This window comes from Protobothrops mucrosquamatus, unplaced genomic scaffold (genome assembly GCF_001527695.2).
Source record: "Protobothrops mucrosquamatus isolate PMUCROS unplaced genomic scaffold, P.Mucros_1.0 scaffold2237, whole genome shotgun sequence".
Lineage (NCBI taxonomy): Eukaryota > Metazoa > Chordata > Lepidosauria > Squamata > Viperidae > Protobothrops > Protobothrops mucrosquamatus.
Window position 1 is genome coordinate 424,171 of NW_015388326.1, and position 17,983 is coordinate 442,153.

The following is a 17,983-nucleotide window of genomic DNA, read 5'->3' on the forward strand; positions in this document are numbered from 1 at the left end:
AGATATGTGGGTGGGTTAAAAATGTTAACTCCCTCCCACAACATATCTTCATCCTTTTTTAAAATTTTAATTTCTGCACAGATTTTAGAACAGATGATGATGAAATAATTTATTAGATTACATAAATTTATTATTTGATTTCTTATTAAAAAAAAGAACTTGGTTTAATATGATTTGCTTTAAGTTTTATAGAAGTTAATCATCATACTTCACTGTAATGTTCTTTGAATAGAAAGAAATGTATTTATTATAGTCAATAGCTCATTCCAACCGGTGCATGCTGACCTCATTTATCAGCCAGAAGACTCAAACCCAGGAAACCCCCACTGGCACTGGCACAACATCTGCCCAACAACTTTAACATTGATTCCCAATGGAAAGCCAAATGGGTCACTGAACACCCAGACATAGGAATATAAATGGCCCCACAAAAAAGGTGTTCAAAAGGCTTTGTACTACCACACCAGCAATGGACAATCCTGAATAGGATTTGCACCTCACATGGCATCTGCCGGGACTCTCTGTATAAATGGGTCATAATATCCTCCCCTCAGTGTGACTGCAGGATCCCATGTCAAATTATAGATTAGATCGTGACTGGTTATAAGATGAGGGCATATACCAGGCAAGTATCTGATTTTTTTTTTAATATAAGCGATGCTGCGCTTCAATGGTTAGATGGCCTAGGGCCAGGGGTAGGCAACCTTGGCTCTTTTATGACTCGTGGACTTCAACTCCCAGAATTCCTGAGCCAGCTATGCTGGTTCAGGAATTCTGGGAGTTGAAGCCCACGAGTCATAAAAGAGCCAAGGTTGCCTACCCTGCCCTAGGCATTGGTATTTGAACACAGATCTTTTTAACATTTATCTTTTATGGTGTTTTTTACTAATCTAGATGAAATGTTAATATATATTGCTAGTCCGTGTATGATATGCCATATGCTGAATAAATAAATATAGTCAATTTCTAAGCACAAATCTAGGGAACAAAAATAATTTCAGGCACTGACAAAGAAAATGAGGTTAACAGATTAAGAGGGTAACACTCTTGAAGCTTTAAATTCCAAGAGCAAGGAGCACATTATGCATACAGCATGAAGGCTGGTTTACATGCTATCCTGAACATGCTTCTGTCATCTCCGCACAATGCTGAGGTAGTCATATGAACACCAATGGCCAATAGTATATTGCAGAACAGTGCTTTTCAAATTTGACAACTTTAAGAGGTGTGGGCTCCAACCCCAGAATTCCCCAACAGCATATAGCACACATGTTAAAATTGCCAAGTTGGAAAAATACTAAGCTAGAAGAAATTTCTCTTAAGTATATTTCTAATGACATACTGTACTGTATTCTGCTTTCCTAAAATGATCTGACTGAAGCCCTCACCAAAATGTATGCCCAGTTATGAAATTCTGGGTATTTAAGAATACTGTACTGTTGATATCTAAAAGACAAAGCCAGATTCAGCAAGAATAGACATTTTTCAATGGACAAAAGTCTGAGGTATGGATAAGGACTTGGGGGCAGAGCAGTGACTTAGTGCTGTCTCTAAAAATGAGAGAGGCAGGGCTTAGAGACAGTTTTCTTTGTCATTCGGGGTTCTTACTGCTTTATTTATTTTTTCTTGATGAGATAAGCCTACGCAAGTTTTTCTTGTTTTCTGTTTTCTTTTCTGCACTGAAAATAATCAAGAACAAGAATTGTTCAGCAGGGAATCCTATTTGGCTACTGAATTTCAAGGGCACAGTTTGAAAGAATAGGGTTTAGGCCTTGCCTTCAGTCTATTCTATAGCAAAAAGCTATAGAATAAACCCTCTGTGCTCGTCTAGAGCAGTGATGGCGAACCTTTTAGAGATCAAGTGCCCAAAAACCACCCCACCCACCCACCCACCCTACTCCGCCTTCCGCCCCGTCCACCCGCAAGACCACCCACCACCTCCATGGTGTGCCACAGATTGCCCAGGTGGCCCTGCAGCACCATGGCAGCCATGGCCTCCGCCCCTGCCCTGCAGCAGCATCTGCACGTGATGGGGCGTGAGGGAAGTCTTGTCCCTGCTGCCATGTCCTTGGATGCATTGCGCCACATGGACCACGCCTGGGGGCGACTCTCCTCCGGGGAGGAGAGGGCTGCAGGGGGAGGCGGGGCTGGGGCGACAGCATGTGTGCCCACAGAGAGGGCTCTGAGTGCCACCTGTGGCACGCGTGCCATAGGTTCGCCACCACTGGTCTAGAGCATAATCCAGGAAAGAGCAACCCCATGTTCTCCAGATCATCAAGATGACTGTGGAAAAATCTATGCCTTTCATTAAAGGCACACTATATATTTGCAGACTTCATAGATCACAAATATGGATACCTAAATGGCATTAAGCTCTATGTCTTCTACCTGGATTCATCTTCCACATATTGTCACATAGTTTTGGCATGAATATATGATTTCTGTCTATAGAAGTTAATACCTTGGTAACAGAATATTATCAAATTTGGGACTTATTTTATTGATGGCTAGAGGAAAGAATAAAGGATTAGGAATTAAATATATATTAGTGAATGTAAACTCAGACAGCACGTTGGTTGAAAAATTATTATTGTATATATGGAATTTTTTTTAATAAAAATTCTATTTAAAAAAAGAAGTTACTACCTTGGTAGACATTTTCAAATCTCTGGCTAAATTAAATATTTTTTTAAAAAGAGTGGCATTTGCCAATAAAAAACATATTGTGAGTTTCAAGAGTGAACGAAACAAATTAACATAATGCAATTGTTATTTCTAACTACTGTTTTCTCTCCAATATTAAAGTAGCAATATCACACTGAACCATTTTTAAAACTACTTTCAGAAATATGAGTCTCTCAAATAAGTTAAAGAACTTAAGTGGTTCTGACATTATAATATGGTTCAGAAAGTTTCTAGCATTAGAATTTTACGAGTGAACAAAGATTGGTACCACTAATCAGCTTATAGAATTGTANAGATATGTGGGTGGGTTAAAAATGTTAACTCCCTCCCACAACATATCTTCATCCTTTTTTAAAATTTTAATTTCTGCACAGATTTTAGAACAGATGATGATGAAATAATTTATTAGATTACATAAATTTATTATTTGATTTCTTATTAAAAAAAAGAACTTGGTTTAATATGATTTGCTTTAAGTTTTATAGAAGTTAACCATCATACTTCACCGTAATGTTCTTTGAATAGAAAGAAATGTATTTATTATAGTCAATAGCTCATTCCAACCGGTGCATGCTGACCTCATTTATCAGCCAGAAGACTCAAACCCAGGAAACCCCCACTGGCACTGGCACAACATCTGCCCAACAACTTTAACATTGATTCCCAATGGAAAGCCAAATGGGTCACTGAACACCCAGACATAGGAATATAAATGACCCCACAAAAAAGGTGTTCAAAAGGTTTTGTACTACCACACCAGCAATGGACAATCCTGAATAGGATTTGCACCTCACATGGCATCTGCCAGGACTCTCTGTATAAATGGGTCATAATATCCTCCCCTCAGTGTGACTGCAGGATCCCATGTCAAATTATAGATTAGATTGTGACTGGTTGTAAGCTGAGGGCATATACCAGTCCAGTATCTGATTTTTTTTTAATATAAGCGATGCTGCGCTTCAATGGTTAGATGGCCTAGGGGCCAGGAGTAGGCAACCTTGGCTTTTTTATGACTCGTGGACTTCAACTCCCAGAATTCCTGAGCCAGTCCACGAGTCATAAAAGAGCCAAGGTTGCCTACCCTGCCCTAGGCATTGGTATTTGAACACAGATCTTTTTAACATTTATCTTTTATAGTGTTTTTTACTAATCTAGGTGAAATGTTAATATATATTGCTAGTCCGTGTATGATATGCCATATGCTGAATAAATAAATATAGTCAATTTCTAAGCACAAATCTAGGGAACAAAAATAATTTCAGGCACTGACAAAGAAAATGAGGTTAACAGATTAAGAGGGTAACACTCTTGAAGCTTTAAATTCCAAGAGCAAGGAGCACATTATACATGCAGTCCATACAGCATGAAGGCTGGTTTACATGCTATCCTGAACATGCTTCTGTCATCTCCGCACAATGTTGAGGTAGTCATATGAACACCAATGGCCAATAGTATATTGCAGAACAGTGCTTTTCAAATTTTGTGCGGGTCTGGATGGGGAGGAACGGGCTCCAGCTCAACCCATCCAAGACCGAGTGGCTGTGGTTCCCGGCGCCTCGTTTCAGCCAGTTTACTCCATCTTTGGCCATTGGGGGCGAAACACTGGCCCCGGTGGAAAGGGCACGCAACTTGGGCGTCCTCCTGGATACCCGGCTGTCGTTAAACGATCATATGACGGCCGTGGCCAGGNACTACTGTTTTCTCTCCAATATTAAAGTAGCAATATCACACTGAACCATTTTTAAAACTACTTTCAGAAATATGAGTCTCTCAAATAAGTTAAAGAACTTAAGTGGTTCTGACATTATAATATGGTTCAGAAAGTTTCTAGCATTAGAATTTTACGAGTGAACAAAGATTGGTACCACTAATCAGCTTATAGAATTGTATATAGGATAAACCTTCATATTTCTTAAAATGATCTCTATTAAGAAGCTTAGCTATATTTAACATTGCATAATATTGTCAAACAACATTACTAAGCACATTGAACGTAATAGTGGACTTCATGTAAAGGGAATCATCTACTTAAGAGCTTTGTGTAGTCATTTCCCACTGGTCTTCCCTACAAAGGAAAACTGTCAATGAAATTTCATTAGACAGACAATTTCAAGCAATAATCTTGCCCCTTGATGAGTATGACACTCTTTAGCTTAAGACTGTTCTACACTGCTTCTTCAGCTTCCACTGGCCTACTGCTATTAATGCATTACAGAGAGTCCTCGAATTAAGACCACAATGGAGGCTGCCCAATATGACTGTGAGCTGTAACAGTCATAAAACACAAATTTATGACTTTTTGTAGCTATCATGTTGCAATGATTCACTATCGGTGCGGTTTTCCTGAAAACCAGAAGCAACTGCCAGTTGTTTAGCAAAACCATTGTAAAATGCGGCCATGTGACCCTGGGACACTGCAAATGCCCTTGAATACAGCTGTGTTGTCAATCACCCAAAGTCTGGTCACATGACCCGCAGTCAACTGGAAGAACCTAGGATAAGCAAAACTCTCCTCAATCCCCCCCCCTTCTTCGCAATCATTGGATAGCATCCTGCATTTTTATGAGGTAATAATTTAAATTTGAAATAATCTTTTCAAAATGTAATGAAGAACATTGTGAAAAGATGACCCTGGTTTTAAAACTGGAGAAAGAAATATCAATAACCTGCACTATGCTGACAGCACTATTTGGATAGCTGAAAATATATAGGATCTGTAACATCCGGTAATAAAAGTCAAGGAGCACAGTGGAAAAAATGGACAAAAATAAAATAATAAAGAAGACCAAACTAATGACAGAATGGGAATAACCAGCCTTAGATCTGACAATGATATCTATTCAAAAGCCGATACCTTCTGCTATTTAGGATCAACCACCCCAAGGAACAAGCAATCAAGAAATATGCTACAGGCCAGCATACGGAAAGCAGCCATGAAGGTGTTTGAGAAAAATATTCAGATTACATGATGGGTCTTGAGGACCACACTGGATGCACTTTGTAATACCCACAACATGGACTTTGTAGTATTGTTTTACCTGCTAACATAATTATTTTGTATTTTATTTTGACTTATTTGTCTCTCTTTTTAAAAGATGTTAGTGGTTTGATTGGTAACTTCTAACATTCCTAAACTTCAAGATAAAAAACTGTCTTTGTCCCCCAGGTCGAGATAGAATGGGATGTCTGATAAGAGAAAGCTTATTAGCACTAACTGATATCTGGTCTGTGTCTCTGTGAACTCCGAAAGCTTTATGACTTTTTTCCCCTCATTAACGTCTTAAATTTTGTCAGACCTCATTTAAATGGACATGTGCCTTGTCACATATACTGTAATATGTTTTAACTCCGTATAACTGCTTTTCTGTGCAAAGGAGGGGTTACTTTTGTCCTGTCCAATCAACTTTTCTCTTGTCGTTTCCTTTGATGTATTAATTATAAAAGGGATTGAAAGCTGGGTCTCAAGGTTCCCTCTTTGAATGAGAGGAATTCTTTTTAGTCAGAACATTCAAAATAAATTGTAATAAAATGATCTTCCTGTTTTGGTCTATTTCATTGGAAAGCATGCATGCTGAGGCCTAGGAAACCATATTTGGCTAACAGTCTATACCTACAAAGATCAGAATAGTACATTGTCAGCCTTATCAGGCAGACCAGACAGAAAACATGACCAGATAAATTAATTATATTTAATTGTAGAGATAATAAAATCTTGCAAGCCTGAAAGTAAAATTCTCATGCTCAAGAACCTCTGAGCCTCTTCCTCCACCTACTATTCAGTTGCGGGCTACATTGTCCCTTATCCATTAGCGGGATTCAGCCAGTTCGCATCACTTCGGCAGAGCTGGTAGCTAATTTTTTGTTGCCCAGGCTCAGAACGGACTTCTGGAACCAGCATCCACACAGAGAACCAGTTGTTCACATATTTGAATCCCACCACTGCCCGTGTCTGACCATTCACTAGGCAGCATCTCTTCACCTCATCTCCCAAGGTCTTTCCCACATATCATTATTTTTTGTTTACTAACCGCATTTATATAACTATAACTGCCCATCTCACTAAAGGTGATTCTTTTATATATACAAGTATTCTCTGTGATACTCTATGGACCTGAAAGTTGGAGTTTGAAGAAGGATAGGGAACATATTGATGCTTTTGAACTTTGGAGTTGGAGAAGACTCCTGAGCATGCCAAGGAAATAAAGAAATGGAGCGAACAAATCAACTCAAGAGTTTCCCCTCATGGTATAAATGACCAGGCTGAAATTAGCTTATTTTGCACACATTATATGAGGAGCCCTGGTGGTGCAGTAGTTAAAGTGTAGTAGTGCAGGCAAACTCTGCCCACAGCCTGGAGTTGGATCTTGACAGGGCTCAAATCGACTCAGCCTTCCATCCTTCCAAGGTTGGTAAAATGAGGACCCAGATTGTTGGGAACAATATGCAAATAATGCTTACATTGTAAACTGCCCAGAGTGTGCTGTAAAGCGCTCTGGGGCAGTATATAAGCCCAAATGCTAATGCAATTGCTATGAAAACTAGAGAGGGGTCGAATGCTGGGAAATGTGGAAGAAATGAAAAGAAGAGGAGCAGCAGCACGATGGATGGACTCAGTTATAGTGGAAATGAGTACAGTGTAGAAATACCTGAAAGACCATGTTAGAGACATGGAGAAAAAAAATCTATCTATGTGGTTGCTAAGAGTTGAGAATGATGTGATGGCACATACTCAATTAAATGAATAATATATATATATATATAAAGAGCATGTTTTTCAGATCCAATTTAAGAGGCAGCTGCTGTATTTTTCTTCCCATACAATAGCTTCTTTTCCTCATGAGTTTCAGGAATATAGTAAGAAACATTTTCCTTTTCACAAATGGAACCAGCAGTTCTGAAACGGGGCCAAAACAGTTGTGGTGCTATAATATAAATCAATACTTAATAGAAAAATGAATAAGCTTAATATCCAATTAATTAACTTTGGATGAAATTTTCCTGGCTCTTTAAGTTTGTTTATTATTAAATGGATACCTCAATATTTTACTGACGATTTTTTGCACTGGGTTCAATTCTTATTCTTAATAATATAAAATCCTTGCAAATTGTACTGCACGCTTAACAATTCCTACAGAAAGACGCTGGACACGCATGTGAGATACAGAGGTTTTAAATCCTGTTTGTCAAATACATACCAGATTTCCCACTGAAAGTACTTGGTAGAAATCAGAAGTCATTGGGTAATGTTCCATGGCCATAAACAGTGTATTCAAAACTATGCAAATAGTAATAGCAAGATCGACAAATGGATCCGTCACTATCAAATTCATAATGTGCTTTACGTTTAACCAAGGGCTCCAGCAATCCCAAATCAAGAAAACATTTGCAAATCTATACCAGCATGGCGGACACTTCTGCCGGGATTCTTCAAGTTCTGGAGATTGATAAAAGATATGTATTAGCTTTTTCAATTTAATGCATTCCATATTCTGCAGTATTCTGGTAAACTACATATAAAATTAAGAATGCATGGGAAATTTCCTTATGTATATGTTTATTACTATTGCTTACTAATTTATTTACACAGCTGATAGAAACATCTAGCAAAAGAAGAGCTTGCTATATAGTTCAGGATTGAACTGTGGAGTCCTTGGAGCTTTCTGAACTTGGTTGTTTGCTTGCAGACATTTCATGCTACACAGTAAGATAGTGAAATGCCTGCAAGCAAACAATCAAGCTCAGAGAGCACCAAGGATTCCACGGAAATATGTACTTTTATAACTAAACATGCTTTCATACAGTCTTCAGAATTAATTCTGACACAGGACATTTTAACTGAAACAAATAGACTCTTACTACCAGTTACTCCTACCTATTGTCTTAGCAATTAAGTCTTATTCACCATAAGAGTTTGCTGCAGTTAAGCCAATAAACATTAGGAGAAAATGAAGGAAGACTTTAATTTTTCAGTGAAGGTAGAAAAACTAGCACACTTAGATCATGGACTGCCCTTCATTGCTTTATCTGGCCTGCTCATTTGAATTAATTTATTAAATTTACATGTATCTTGTTACATACAATTCTATGTGGCTAAGAACAGTAATAAAATACAGCAATAAAATGACTACAACAAAAGAGTTGCAAATATATTACTTTTGAAGTCAGAGTCATAGGGTATTTTAAATTGTTGTTTTAATATGCTATTTTTAAAATAATCACTTGATTCTATGTACAGTAGCTGACCTTTAAGTATTCAGGCTGACCTTTTCATGAATTCTAGCTAAAGGGTTTAAGTGTCTTTCTCTGATAATCTGAAACATTAGCATTTTGATCCAGTCCTCATTCACTACTGAACGAAATTTTCCCACCATATTGTGGCACAGAATGTTGGAAGCCAGCAACTCTTAATCATCCCTACATTCCACTTGCTCTGCTACCATCGTTCCCACAAAAAGGGAAAAAAAGTACTGGAATCCTGGAACTATTAAATATATGCCTACGATTTCAGTAGTAAAACTGTTTCCATTTGAGAGAATGAAATCAGGGTGATATCACTTCATGTTAAAACGACGACTTCACATCCTACCATACCTTCCATAGTATTTGTAAGGATGCTGGCTATACTCATGGCTCTCTGCCTTACTGCAGATTCTTCCATCAGTTCCATAGAAATGTGATAAGAGCTTAATCTTCTTTTTCTTATTTCTGTTTCAGTTGTTGTACCCTAAAAATAAAAGTATTTTCATTTTAATGTATTGCAGAAGTGAGAGACAGATTGAGTGTTGTTGGACCATTCTTGGTCCTTATGTAACCTTAGGGGGGAAAAAAACCTTTGCAGATCTCATCTCTCTGTGCCAGTTATTGCTATTAGATCTATCATTTATTATGTGATAATGGAAGTGAGATGTTTCCTCACAGTTGATCTAAGAATCTTTTTCTGTGTTTTACAAAATGGTTTCAGACTAAGTTCAGAGAAGAGCAACTAAGATGATCAAAGGCCTGATGACTAATACATATGAAGAACGGCTGCAGGACTTGGTTTGGCTAGTCTAAAGAAAAGAAGAAACATGGGTGACATGATAGCAGTATTCCAGTATTTGAGGGGCTGCCACAAAGAAGAGGGCGTCAAACTATTGTCCAAAGCACCAGAGGGCAGGACAAGAAACAATGGTTGGAAACTGATCAAAGAGAAAACCTGGAATTAAGGAGAAACTTCCTGACAGTGAGGACAATTAACCAGTGGAACAGCTTGCCCTCGGAAATCGTGGGCGCTCCATCACTGGAGGTTTTTAAGAAGAGACTGGACAGTCACTTGTCTGAAATGGTATAGGTTCTCCTGCTTGAGCAAGGGACTGGACTAGAAGACCTCCAAGGTCCCTTCAAGCTCTATTCTATTCTATTCTATTCTATTCTATTCTATTCTATTCTATTCTATTCTATTCTATTATTAGTTTAAAGCTTTAAGTGTAAATCTCTTCACTATAATCTGAAAATAAGTCACAAAAGAATTAAACTTTTATGATAGTATGTTGCAGGTTTTAGTGAAAGAGCATACAAAAGTTACTCTGAGGCAGTCAAATATATGTCATCACACCTATCTCTTGTGCAAGGATAGGAAACAGAAAAATCAGATGAAGTGACTGCACAAGCAGAGTTCCTGCTCACCCAAGATGTATTTCTTATTAATTCTCCATCCCTCCGTCCCTTTTTCTTGAAATTTCCCAACTCTCAAAGAGCATTTTTATTGATTAGAGTTCTGAAGAAGGGATGAGTCAATCAGACACACCCTCAGGCAACGTAGACGCAAGTATCTCAAGATGAAATATAGCAAATAAGTATTTCAGGCAAGGTCAAATGCAACAAACGTGGTTTAATCACCTCTGGTAAAAACTGTCCAGTAGGTGAAGGGAGTGCAGGAGGTCCTCCCATTAAGGAAACAACGCCATTGCAATCCACTGTGCTGTGCATCTTCCCATTGGCAGGAAGCACCGGCACCATCTTTGATGACAGGCTGATTTGACTGCTAGTGCTGTTGCGACGCTCACTTGTTTGTCTGTTTGGAACAAAGAGAGAATCTCTCCGGCTCTCATTGTCTTCAAGAGTGCTGTGTTCATCATCAGCAAAGTCATTCTCTGAGCCAATATCTTTTGCTCTCCCTCGGAAGCTGAAAATACTTGTTCTGCTACTGCGTCGCGGGGAAAACAGGGAGCCACGAAAGCTCAGCAAAGACTGTAAGAGAGGCAAAAAAAAAAAAAAAAAAAGCAAACCAGTTATTGTGGGGAATTATTTGTAGATGAGTGGCTTCCCTGACAGTATCTTTCAGGAAAGCAAAGAACTTATAAATTAAAGAAATAAATGCCATTATTCTACAACCCATCTATTTCGTGCGGCCGGCCTGGCGTAGTCTTAATTAGGTTTTAGTATAGGTTTGTATATGGGGTATTTTAGAGCAGGCCTTTATTTATTTAATCTGATTTTAGAATAGATATTTATTGTGATTTTTATTATCGCCTGTTCACCGCCCTGAGTCCCGTAAGGGAGATAGGGCGGTATACAAATTTAAATAAACATAAACATAAACCTCACCTTTGATATGCCTTCTTACAAATTAAGATGTCTCGCTCAGGGCTTTTCAACCTTTTAACCCACTTTTAGGATATGGCAATAGCCGAGTACCACCAGTCGCCTAGCAAGGTGTCAAAAACTTGATGACCAAAAAAAAAAAAGTGATAAAGTACAGGTAATCCTCAACTTACAACAGTTCGCTTAGTGACTGTTCGAAGTTACAATGGCACTTGAAAAAAGTGCCCCCCAAGCCACAGCCGAGCAAGACACCTGCCTGCCCACCCGGCCACGCTCTTCCTCCTGTCCGAGGTTTTCATTGTTGTGAGCATTTCTGTTGAGGATTGGCAGCGGGGTGAGGGGTGTTTGGTTTTTATTCCCCCCATCTGCTGGGTGGTTGCAGCAGGTTTTGGTCACTTCACATGACCTTCGGACACTGTGACCGTCATAAATATGAATCAGTTGCCAAGCATCTGAATGTAAATCACAAGACCCTGGAGATGCTGCAACATTCCAGCTGATTGGCGCTTCTTCTGGGCTCAGCAGAAGCGCCAGGATCAGTGCTGCTTTCCAGCTGATCAGTGCTTCTTCAGGGCTCAGCAGAAGCACCAGGATCAGCGCCGAGCTCCAGCTGGAGCCTGGCGCTGATCCTGGCGCTTCCACTGAGCCCTGACAGCCCTGCAGCTCCATCCATCTCTCGCTCAGGCTTGTGCGGTGCTGCCACCGGTTCAGCTCATTCCCCTCCCCCGCTACTTTTCTAGGATGGTCACGTACCACCTGCCAGGTGCCAATGTACCACAGGTGGTACCCGTACCACTGGTTGAAAAGCCCTGGTCTAGCTCGGACCTGTTCTGCAAGACAACCTGAGAACAATGAGTCATATATTCTTCCATTCATCCTCTGCTTCCTTGAGTGGAACACTTCAAATATAAGGAAATATCTTCTGAAGACAAAAAGGACACATTGACCAGCCAGCTGTTACATACAATTACTGGTGAAACTCAGTGGCTAGATCTATTTAACTAAACCACTGCAATTAACCCACCATTTATTAATCACGCTGCTTCATCAATTAATGCTTTCAGTAGCCACAGGAGACTGAAGCGATGATTTTGAAATCGAGAGCAGGAACAAAATCAATTTCTTTCTAGTTATCCTTTTATTTAATTGCACTACAAGAAATCCTTAATGGACACTTTTGCTCCTTCCCTGCATATTTCATTTCATTAGTAGCATTCATGAATTAATAAAGTCATCATCAATGTCAGAAGAAACCACATACACATAAACAATTGTTCCTGTATTTGAATTTCTTTTCAGTAACTTAGATTCACAACGACCACTGCAATTGCAGTATACAAACATTTACAAATCTCTTGGTTCGATTTTTTTAAAAATGTGACTTTAAGATGATAAACTAACGATTTTATTTAGACATTACAATAGTACTCATCAATATGAGTACTCATCAGTATGAGTACTCATATTAAACTCTAAGTGCTCTTTTAAGGAAAAGATATATATATAACTGCTGAAAAAGTAACTTTTTCAGGCAAATTTTTATCAGACAACCATCTCTTAGACTTTAGAGAATCCATTGCAATGCCCAAATACACTTACTGTAACACCAAGTATTTGTCAATATGATCTCTATTTATTGTCTTAATGTTTTATACTCTATTTTATTTAAAGTCCTAGAGTTACCTTGGATGAGATGGGAGGAATACAAGTTTGATAAATCATAAATAAATAAATAAATAAATAAATAAATAAATAAATAAATAAATAAATAAATAAATAAATAAATAAGGTGAGACGAGACGAGACAAAACAAGACAAGATAAGATAACCTTTATTGTCATTTTTTTTTACTGTGGGCACAACAGCACACATCAAAAAAATGAAATTTAGTTGCCCACTCTCAAAGTGAAACACATACATGACACACACCTAAACATACTATATACAACATATGTATAGACCCACACCCCTACATAAGTAAGTAAGTAAGTAAATAAGTAAGTAAGTAAGTAGGGAAGAAACAGTCTTTGGCCCTCTTTGCATGCAGTATTTACTTAAATTCTGTAAACCAGGTACTTGAAAACCTAAATTCCCACCGTTCTCATCTAACCAACCAATTCCTGCCTTACTTTAGGTAGGCAATACTGTTCTTTCCTTTCCTTGGTGGCAGGATATGAAAGCATCACAGCCCTTCACAATAAGGAAGACTTCACATAATAAGATAACATAAAAACTAAAATTAAGGTTTTTTAAAGTTCTTTTTTTTAAAAAAAGAGGATCAAACACAAATGGCAGATTGGAGGCCACACTGTAAAGCAAGTTAGACACTACAAGTATTTCATGGCACACAAGGACATGAGAAGCCAAAATCCCACAGAGGCCGTGATCTGATACTCTTTTAAGATTTTTTTCTAAATTCAAATGGGAGGCCAGTTTATACTCATAGCTTCTGGGAAGTTTCAAGGAGTAAATATTGCAAATCTTTTATTTGGCGTGCAGGCCTATGCCTATAAAGATTTCTATATTTGGGGAAAATACAACCTAACTTTCTGACAGCAGATTTTTGGATTCCAAAATAATATTTCCCTAGAAGCCCTGTTTGGCAAGATAAACTCATGTATTTGGCTAAAGCTATAATACTGGCCTGGCCCAAGGGCTAATCAATAAAGATTTATTATTATTATACAGTAATACTGGCCAGAAAGTTATCCCATCCCAACTTTATATAATCAACATCATTCCAGGTAGATAAACTCTCTCTTGAAATAAAACTATCCATGTATCTATTCTATGGACTATCTAAAGACCAAGGGAATAAAACAGAGTGCTTTGAATACTGATAAACAAAATTATTTTAGCAGAACCCAAGCTTTATTTTGTTATTGTTATTTGTTTATCTTTGTTCATTTTGATTATAACTTTATTATTATTTTTGCTCTGGCTTCTTTCCTTCCCTTTCTAAGACCTCTCTTGAAGAGGCTGCCATGTACTTTTATACAAGTGCCCCACATTTTGAATGATTATGTACTTATCTGTCCTGGTCTGGTTGAGTCAGTGACACATGCTCTATCATATTGTTCCTTTTATAAGGATTACTAATAACATCTCTTTTAACGAACTATGTAGGTAGATCAGACAGACTGTAATGGACTCTAGCCATCACTTATAAGGTAGCAAAATCTGTTTCTTGGAACTGAGTTATTAAGAAACAAATAACAGAATAGGTGATATAAAGGTTGAGTCATAAGTTTAAATCCAATTCTGTTGTTGCGCTTCAGATTTTAGAGCTGGTTTGGTGTTGTGGTTAAGGCCTCAAGCTAGAAACTGGGACACCAGGAATTCTAGTTTCCCCTTAGACACAAGGCCAACTGGGTGATCTTGGGCTAGTCACATCCTCTCAGCAGGCAAAAATAAACCACTTCTGAAAAACCTTGCCAAGAAAACTGCAGGAACTAGTCCAAGGAAGTCACCAGGAATCAAAAACTGACTTGAAAGCACTAAATAAATAAATAATATTTTTACATTCATAATGCATTTTGTTCTTATGTGTGTAATTCTTTTTCTTCTGCTAGTATAAGATCTACTTCAGTCCAAGACTGAAATAAAATAACTTTCTAACCAAGACATTGCCTGCTGAATTTTTACTTGTAATGTACCTCCCCCCTCCTTTTTTTTTAAACTATAAAGTGGAGCCGTGGTGGCACAGAGGTTAGAATGCCCTATTGTGGGCTAACTCACTGCTCACTGCCAGCAGTTCGATTCTGACCAGCTCAAGGTTGACTCTGCCTTCCATCCTTCTGAGGTCGGTAAAATGAGGACCCAGATGGTTGGGGGCAATAAGCTGATTCTATAAACTGCTCAGAAATGGCTGTAAAGCACTGTGAAGTGATATATAAATCTAAGTGCTATTGCTATTGCTATAAGCAAACAACTTGTATATTGTTGCTAAGATAATAGCATGGGAGGGTCCATATAGTTACTTGATTCAAGGGAGACTTTATTGGTTGTTAATTAAATTCATTTTTGTGAGGTTTTTAGTCTGGAGTCAGTTCTGTACCCTTAGTGTAAATAGACAATTAAAATTGACAAAGAAAAAAAATGTCATATAACACCTCCAGTTCCTTCTTCGGAGGGACTCATCATATCCTTAGAGATTTGAGTTCTGCAGGGGACCCGTCGCTGTGTCTCAACCGATTAAGAAGGTGTTGTCGTCGGTCTGTTAGGAACACTAGAGGACCGAATTTTGTGTAGTGATACTCTTCCGGAATCCTATTTGCCACATGCTAAATAAAGTAAATAAACAGTATACTGTCTGTTTTGATTGTATTGCTTTTAATTATTGTAAATAGTTTTAGGGTCCTCCTGAGCCAAAGAGGAAAAGATAAAGGTTTCCCTGTCAATTAAGTCTGACTATAGGGCACGGTACTCATCTCCGTTTCTTAGCCCAGGGAGCCAGCATTGTCTAAAGACAATTTCTGTGGTCATGTGGCCAGAATGTCTATAAGCCAAAGGCACACGGAATGCTGTTATTTTCCCACCAAAGTGGTACCTATTTATCTACTCACATTTGCATGTTTTCAAACTATTTATCTACTCACATTTGCATGCTTTCAAACTGCTAGGTGGGCAGAAGCTGGGGCAAGTAACGGGAGCTCACCCCGTTGCGTGGAGCTCGGGTCTCGAACCCGGGCTGTCAACTGGCAAATTCAGCGTCTTTAACCACTAAGCCATCACACCCCTCTTTCTGAGCCAAAGAATGAGAAAGGGAAAAAAAACCAGAGGGCATCCAATGCAGCAAAAGAAGAAGGGGAATTTCTAGGTGCACCAATATCTCTGTCTCTATTTCAATATCATCTCTATCATCTCTCTTCCTCTCTGTCTCTATCACCTCTGTCTCTATTTCTTTACTGAACAAATATATTTTGAATATATTATGGTGGGATACAAGTATATTAATAAAGAACAAATAAACTATTGTGCTTCTATATTTTACCCACAAGCACAAATGCTTAAGTTGTAACTGAAGTTACTTCTGTTGTTCAGGGTAGCTGTTGGTAGCATATTATCCCATACTCATAACCCTATAGTTGCCCTGGAATCTGGAAAGAAAAGAAACAGTAACTATAATAGACACTTGTCACTAAACAGAAGAATTGTGACTTCATAATAAGGTTACCTTATTATAATAAGGTTACTCCTGCGAGTCTCCTGGACTGCAAGGCGATCAAACCGGTCAGTCCTAGAGAAGATCAACCCTGACTGCTCTTTATAACAGGGCTTTTCAACCAGTGGTACGGGTACCACCTGTGGTACATTGGCACCTGGCAGGTGGTATGCGACCATCCTAGAAAAGTGGTAGCGGGGGAGGGGAATGAGCTGAACCGGTGGCAGCACCGCACAAGCCTGAGTGAGAGACGGCTGGAGCTGCAGGGCTGTCAGGGCTCAGCAGAAGCGCCAGATCAGCGCCAGGCTCCAGCTGGAGCTTGGTGCTGATCCTGGTGCTTCTGCTGAGCCCTGAAGAAGCACTGATCAGCTGGAAGGCAGCACTGATCCTGGCGCTTCTGCTGAGCCCAGAAGAAGCGCCAATCAGCTGGAATTTTGCAGCATCTCCAGGGTCTTGTGATTTACATTCAGATGCTTGGCAACTGATTCATATTTATGACGGTCACAGTGTCCGAAGGTCATGTGAAGTGACCAAAACCTGCTGCAACCACCCAGCAGACGGGGGGAATAAAAAACAAACACACACACCCCGCTGCCAATCCTCAACAGAAATGCTCACAACAATGAAAACCTCGGACAGGAGGAAGAGCGTGGCCGGGTGGGCAGGCAGGTGTCTTGCTCGGCTGTGGCTTGGGGGGCACTTTTTTCAGTGCCATTGTAACTTCGAACAGTCACTAAGCGAACTGTTGTAAGTTGAGGATTACCTGTACTTTATCACTTTTTTTTTTTTGGTCATCAAGTTTTTGACACCTTGCTAGGGGACTGGTGGTACTCGGATATTGCCATATCCTAAAAGTGGTACAATGGGTTAAAAGGTTGAAAAGCCCTGCTTTAGAAGGCCAGATCCTGAAGTTGAAACTCAAATACTTTGGCCACCTAATGAGAAGGAAGGACTCACTGGAGAAAGGCCTAATGCTGGGAAAGATTGAGGGCAATAGAAGAAGGGGACGACAGAGAATGAGGTGGCTGGATGGAGTCATTGAAGCAGTAGGCGTGAGCTTAAATGGACTCCAGAAGATGGTAGAGGACAGGAAGGCCTGGATGAATGTTGTCCATGGGGTCGCGATGGGTCGGACACGACTTCGCAACTAACAACAACAACAATAAGGTTACCAACTTGGCAAGACTCACATATATGGAAAAACGTAATTTTTTAAAAACATGATACCCATTGTGATCCATAATCAGCAGCCGTTTTATCTTACCCTATAAAAATCAAAGGGAACTATAGCAAACAACTCTAGCATCTGTATGCATATCCTGCCCTGGTCACCAATCTTTACAAAAAAAAACACCACACTTATTTTCCTAAAGATGGAATTTATCAGGTTCTTGTAAAAGGAAAGTCCATCAATGTGGGACTGATACACCAGGTTCTGATTTTTGGAGCTGAAATATATATTAGAACCTACTGCGTAGTTTAAATGAACACTATAGCATACCTGGTGAGTTGAGGTTCTCTTTTCATAGGACAAGCGACCTCCCCTTCTGA

The 17,983-nt window shown here is 39.1% G+C and overlaps 1 protein-coding gene across 1 annotated transcript in view; it reads right to left on the reverse strand.

Annotated features, from left to right (window-relative positions):
- LOC107295145 (sodium channel protein type 3 subunit alpha) overlaps positions 1-17,983 on the reverse strand; it is a 68,788-nt gene that overhangs the window by 34,298 nt on the left and 16,507 nt on the right. Inside the window, 4 exon segments of the mRNA XM_029285777.1 lie at positions 7,881-8,119; positions 9,277-9,409; positions 10,564-10,914; positions 17,934-17,979. Of these exon segments, the coding sequence (XP_029141610.1) occupies positions 7,881-8,119; positions 9,277-9,409; positions 10,564-10,914; positions 17,934-17,979 (769 nt within the window).